The sequence below is a fragment of the Sinocyclocheilus anshuiensis genome, unplaced genomic scaffold (assembly GCF_001515605.1).
Source record: "Sinocyclocheilus anshuiensis isolate Anshui unplaced genomic scaffold, SAMN03320099.WGS_v1.1 scaffold615, whole genome shotgun sequence".
Taxonomy (NCBI): Eukaryota; Metazoa; Chordata; class Actinopteri; order Cypriniformes; family Cyprinidae; genus Sinocyclocheilus; species Sinocyclocheilus anshuiensis.
The window spans coordinates 1,615,558-1,622,529 of NW_015552647.1; the positions used below are offsets into that span (position 1 = coordinate 1,615,558).

At 36.6% G+C, this 6,972-nt stretch overlaps 1 protein-coding gene across 1 annotated transcript in view; it reads left to right on the plus strand.

Annotated features, from left to right (window-relative positions):
- LOC107666966 (contactin-4-like) overlaps positions 1–6,972 on the plus strand; it is a 38,125-nt gene that overhangs the window by 24,893 nt on the left and 6,260 nt on the right. Inside the window, exons 15-19 of the mRNA XM_016458524.1 lie at positions 1,006–1,155; positions 3,718–3,788; positions 5,253–5,487; positions 5,799–5,914; positions 6,907–6,967. Of these exons, the coding sequence (XP_016314010.1) occupies positions 1,006–1,155; positions 3,718–3,788; positions 5,253–5,487; positions 5,799–5,914; positions 6,907–6,967 (633 nt within the window). The remainder of the gene's footprint in view (positions 1–1,005; positions 1,156–3,717; positions 3,789–5,252; positions 5,488–5,798; positions 5,915–6,906; positions 6,968–6,972) is intronic.

The following is a 6,972-nucleotide window of genomic DNA, read 5'->3' on the forward strand; positions in this document are numbered from 1 at the left end:
TTGTCGCCATAGGCTCGTGCAGCTCCGCTGCCGCGCCATTGGTTCGTTTTTAAAACCCTGCAGGAACCAATGGCTGTGCAGTTTCACTGCGTGAATTAAATAGGCTTCAGTTCAGGAGAAAAAATGCTTTTTTCCCATATGCGTCTAGCAGACGCAGTACGAGTGAAGTATCGAAAGGGAACCTGTTAATTGGTTAATGTAAGTTTACTGACTATATACGGTAAAAAAAAAATTAATGGCATTTCATGTAAATGTACAATAAAATACTGTTAAATGTCATAATTTAAAGACATTATAATTTAAATTGACAATCCCACAATTTCAATTTTACTTCACATTTGATGTAAATATTAGTTGAAATAAATTTTTATTTTTTTACTGTCTTTTTTTACAGTGTACTTTTATCAGATGACAATACCATGATACTTTCTATATACCATAGTGCCATTTTCATATAAAATTAAATTAATTGGCACAATGATATAGGAATAAACAGACAATATTTTGACTTTTCCCAATTATTTACTCATGTGGCACAATAATGTTTCTTTATACTATAATGCCATATTCATATAATTTGAAATTAATTGACACAATGATATAGGAATAAACAAACAATATATCAACCTCTTTAGCAACTTTTTTCAATTACTTACTCATGTGGCATTATAATGTCTTTCAGTAAACTTAATTTGGGGGCTTTTCTAGATAGATAGATCGATAGATCGATAGATAGATAGATAGATCCTTGTGTTGATTCAGTTTTATAGCACTAATGTTGCAGAAAGCAACTGTTCATATGTTTTTTTTTGAGAGAGTCACTTAAATGTGATTTATGCAAATGCTTTTTTTTTAAACTGTGAAAGATAAAAACAGAAACAGTGAATTGCTAAGATAGACCGAAATATATCTGCACAAGTAAATGCAAAATAATTATGCTAGGCTACTCATTTGTGCAGATGGGCATTGATGTGTTTTTCCATTCCAAATTTTCTTTATTCCTAGTTCCTGATTCTGTGCCTGGACAGATGATTCATGCGACGGCGGTGAATCTAAATCCGTGGGTAGATTATGAATTTAGAGCTGTGGCTATCAACAACGTGGGGGTGGGGGAAGCCAGCATGCCATCCGAACCCGTTCGCACCAAAGCTGCAGGTAAGCGTTCATCCCTCCCGATTCCATATCTGTCATCTCTAATACATCAGGAAGGAGAAAATGTAATTTAATTCTATAATTAGTTTAAATCACCAGGAGTGACTCCTCGTAATAGAGTTCAGGCATGAGAAATAAACACTCGTGCATTCACATCGGCTTTCCTGGGAAAATCCAAATTGCAAAATAATTTACAGAAAATTAGGACACAAATTAAGTGCGCCGAAATCGGAATGGCATCACAGAAGGCCTGGCGTTTTTAGTTAATTAATTTAAAACCGCAGGAAAATGTGGTTGCATGGAAATTTAGAACAAAATAAACATAGCTCATGTAGCTATATTCTTTAACGCAAGATCCGACCCTGCTGCGCTCAGCGGCTGGACATCAGCGATCAGGAAATGCAGCTATTAATAATTCATGTCGACATCAACAAAAATTGAGTGGACTTCTCCCGTATTCTGAGGCAGTAACACTTGAAGGGCTCTATTTTAAGCTCAGGTACTGTGTGCAAATGCTTCGATCACTGATTCACAAATAGACGCAGGCTTCATCACACAGTCCCAAGTGAAAATGACATGCAAACAGCTGTTGTCTTTCAGATCCCAATTATTCAGCAAATAAAACTTCAAAAAGAGACACAGTGCATTTGCTAGGATTTTACAGTATTTAACAGCAATATCTGTACTGTGAAATCAAAGATATAGGTCATTTTCTGACATAATTACTGATAAAAAGTTAACATATTGTACTGTGGGACAATAGTGTAAATAGTTATGAAGTGTAAATAGTCATAATTATGGTTATTAGTCTTCCCTTTGGCTGGGGAATTGGGCATTATTTACTTTTAATTTATTTTCATCCAGACAGTGTAATATGTTACAATAGAATACTGTTCACACTATGAGAAGATAATATGTAGCAATATTTAGTGACTGACTCTATATATACATATGTATATATGCAAATACGTAATTTATTCATAATTATTCAGTACTATGCACATTACATTAAACAGTGCTGAGTAGTAACTGATTACATGTAATCTGGATTATGTAATCAGATTCCAAAAATTAAGTACTTGTAATTAGTGTGTATTACATCTTAAAATGTAATACATTTTTAATTCAACAACAAGATGGCACCGCAAATGGCAGCCAGGACGCTGAGCTCCGCGATTCTTCTGTTGTTTTTGTTTGTTTGTTCTGTGTTTTGTCATTCTTCTTCTATAAGTTTTACCAGAGACGAACTCCTTAACATTAAGCAACACATCCCAGCCAATATTTTTCCGGTTTTTGATTATTCGGACGTTTTGTTGGACATTCTAGTCGGAGGTACAGCTGTGTTGTTCAAACGCGCGTGCAGACGCAGAAGAGGGAAACGCGCCGGCACCCTGGTGAAGCTCCGCGTGCGCGGCTTTCGGACTGCGCTCCCAAGCATTCATCTCGCGAATGTCCGTTCCCTTCCTAACAAAACGGATGAAATTCTGATTCTGATTCTGATTCTGAAAATGCTCCTATTGTGATTACAGTTACTTTTTATGGACTACACGATTACATATTATTCACACAATGGCTGTAAATTATTCATGATGAAAGTCTGGACAAAAAAACATTTCAAACCTGGACGACTTTGGGTGTGTACTGTTATTGTTGTTTTCATGTTTATTAATGTTAATCCCAAACTTTTTGTCAGCTGAACCCGTAAATAAAATATACTGTACTTAAAATATCTCTGAGGAAGTTAATATTTCAGATAATTTAACAACACATTCAAATGTTTACAGTTCTCTAATGTCGCTTAATGGTCACATTGATAGGCAGGTAAACAAGTAAAATATTTATATTTTTAGTGTTCAAGGGTTTCATTTATTTTTATTGTACATTTTTTAGATTTAATTCATTTTTAGCTTTTTGTCAAAGCACAAAGCTACTGCAGTTCTTACTTTAACCCCAGTTTGACAAACCCTTGTATAATGTAAAGTTTAATGCTTTTTATGATGTTGATATAAAAAATGGAACGTTTTATTTTTCTTTACTTTTTTATATGAATATGATATGTTTAATGTAAGTTTAAAACAAGTTTGATAAAAGCAATCTAAAAGTAATCTTAAACGTAGTTGAATTACATTACCTAAAATGAGTACGTTACTAACTACAGTTTTTATCATGTAATCTGTAATCAGTAACGGACTACAATTAGTAAGTAATCTACCCAGCTCTGACATTAAAACTTCTTAAACTAGCTTGAAATTTTTATATTTGCTGGTCTTAAGTTGGTCTAACTGGTCTCCAACCCTACCCAAGCTGGTGTTCAGCCAAAAAAGTCACAAAACCCCACTAAAACCAGGCTGAGAAACATATGCTAAGACCAGACAACCATTTTCATCAGGATACTGAAAACTCTACAGGTTGCTACATTCTACCTCATTCAGATTCTTTGAACCATTTTCAAAAGACCATTGAGCCGCACCTCAGGAAAAGGAAGTGTTGGGATTTGCCGCCAATCCCACAGGTATAAAGTCTGTTTCTTGTGTTCTGTTGTCTGTTCTCTGTTCTGACTGGCAGATCCTGAAGTCGCCCCAGCTAACGTGAGTGGAGGTGGAGGAAGCCGAGGCGAACTGGTGATTGTTTGGGAGGTGAGCTCAGCGTCTTTATTGTGACAGGAGCGTTTACAAACCAGTCTTCTCTTGTGAATTGGATTCTGAGGGAATTCTCCACGGTGACGTGGTTTAAATTAGACAAGGTTTAATTAAAAGGCAGCGCTGTCGTCTTTGCTCTTTGCCTCAGTGGGATTGCTCCCTTTGGTATGTAAATCATAATGAAGACGCAGATATGAGACAGCTTTCATACCAGTAAATCTGAAATGACAATGTTTATCAATGGCTTTCTCTTAATCTCACCGGCTGTCACGGCAGATATTCAGCGGCGTGTTTAAATACAGTATTACTTTCAAAATATGGCACATTTTTCACTAAGTCCAGAGGTTTCTTGACTGACACAGTAGTGCTTAAATCTGTCAACTTTATTTACTTATATTTACTGGATTTCAGATTATGTAAGCAACAATGTAAACCTACCACGGAAAATTACTTGTCAACTTGCAGTAATGTAACGCCATGTCAGCTGAATGATTTTCTTTTAATGCATTTTTGAGGGACTAATAGTAATGCTCATACTTTGAACAACCCTATTACCCTCTGAAACTTTGCCTTGTAAATCGTCCCGCATCGTTTGTGCTACAGGCATGAGTGACACCTTAAATAACGGGACTTGTTGAGGAGAGCAGCACTTGCTGTTGTTTTTTTCAAAGCGTTTGTTATTATAATGATAAAATTACTCATATAGTTAGCTCCGGTGCTTGAATCTGATTGGTGCCCACTTTTTCAGCAGCATTGGCTCCTGTAAAAAAAATTTCATACATTTTTTTTCATAGGGATGTTTAAAAGAGTCTCTGTTAAAGCCGTGAACCAACCCAACCAGCTACAAGGAGAATACAACATTATAAAATTTTATTTGAAGCAAAAAAGTATTTGAAAATTAGACAAAGGTATAAGGTATGTGTACTTAAAAAACTTTAGTGAAGGAAAGAACAACAATCCCATGAAGCAGAGAACTGCAATCCCATAAAACAATTAATTTAAAGTTGTCAATTATATCTATAGACACAATATATTTATTGCAAAATATGCATATATGTATACAAATATTTCAATTTTTATGTCAGTCATGGTGCATCATGGGAGAAGCTTTTTTGGTGTGATTTGCTGGCCAACTATCTGATTGGTGGAGATTTCTGCACAGCATTATGGGTAATGTAGTTTTTCATCATGCATTCTGCTGTTAAACGATTTGATCAGGTAATAAAAATATTTTAGTAATATTTTTATTCTTGTAATATTAAATATTTGTATGCAGATTTTGCAACAAAATGCTTAATGGGATTGTAGTTATTTCCCTCATTAAAACCGTTAAATACGTGTAAGGCGCTTTGGATGAAAGTGTCTGCCAAGTGCATGAATGTAAATGTAAAACCACAGGAACGAAACAAGTGACTTTCTTTATTGAATCACATAACATTTTTTAATTCTCATTTCTCACAGCCTGTGCCAGAGGAGCTACAAAATGGAGAAAAGTTTGGCTACGTGGTGGCATTTCGTCCACTTGGCACCACAACATGGAAACAAAGCGTGTTGGCCTCAGCAGATGCATCACGATACATTTATAAAAATGATACCTTTCCACCACTCACTCAGTTTGAAGTAAAAGTCGGCGTCTACAACGAGATCGGAGAGGGACCGTTTAGCCCCGTGGTCATTGTATATTCAGCAGATGAAGGTTAATATGCTTGTGTTCTGTGTTGATTGTATGCAAATTGTGCAAGGACATTATTGGACATCGTTTAGGAATGACAAAAGTTGATGGATCCGTTTCAAGTTTTAATTACACTCCCTCTACAGCTGTGTTAGTGCACTTTGATGGTAATTTTTTTATTCGCTAGTGTGCTAACAGCGCAATTAGTTCTTGCAAACAGGTGGTATATTTAAGCACCAAAGACTGATGTTGGATGACTCCTGTAAACTGTCTGTTCTCATTACCTGTTGTTTTTCACATTCTTTCCCCTTTTTTGATATGTCTGACATCAACAGAACCCTCAGTAGCTCCTCCCAGAGTCTGGGCCCGCACTCTGTCCGCGTCTGAGATTGAGGTATTCTGGAAACCTGTTCACCAAAGTGGCAGCAAAGGACAGATAACAGGCTACGAGGTACATAAACACCATAAATGGAGGGAGGGAAAAAAAGAGGCTCTGACCTCACACTGCATCACCTCAATCAGATTCCTTAATGTATGCACTGTGCTGATGGCAGGGTGTGCAATTTCCTGTTCGCCAACAAGAGTCTGCGATCCCCCGGCCACATTTTTCACAATCTCATCTGCAGAATGAAGAGGTCTTCTCACAGCTGGTCCTGTCTCCCGGGGAGCGCCAATACCCAGGCTTTCTGGGCACTTATATAAATCACCTTTCAGATGTGTAGACATCATACATCAATTTCCCCTCCTGCAAACACTTCAGCTGCTAGGTCGTTTCTCACTGTGTGAGAAACCCACAGGATTCTGCCCATTTCTCTCCTTCCAACCCGAACGAGCCTCTGTGAGAAATCCCAGGTCACAAGGTTGTTCCGTGGAGAAACCACAAAGTCGTTCACAGCTTCGGGTAGTAAAAAAAAGCACATATGAAAATCCACAAATACTTCCAGAGTCCCTTGCTGCGTGCGGTGTGCAGATGTTTATTGAACGTAGTAAAAAAAGAAACCGAGTCACAGTGACTTTGTTACAGAGTTAGTGTATCGAACGCTAATACAGGAACAAAAATTACATTCTTCTCAAGTCGATTTCTTAGCTGCGAGGTTGGAAGCACGCTTACTCAAGCAGAAACATTATGCTCATTCAAACATTAAAATTAATATATATGTGTGTGTGTGTGTGTGTATTAAATGTGACATATCTTTGTTTCTTTCCTTTTCAACTTATTTTGCATAAAATGTTCATATTACATAAGCAATTTCTCTACCATTTGACCACTTTTAAAAGTACTTTCAAAGTATTTTTTATCTATTTATATATATATATATATATATATATTCTTTTTGCGAGCTGCTAGATGGAGAACTTCAATTAATTATTTATTTATTTATTTATGTGTTGTAAAAAGTGAAATGACTTATTGTCTCTTTAAATGTCACGTCACTATTACAGGTGCAGTGGTTGGAGGATGGGTCACCTGAAAGCGATGCAGAGAGAGTAAGGGTCACGGAAAGCTAA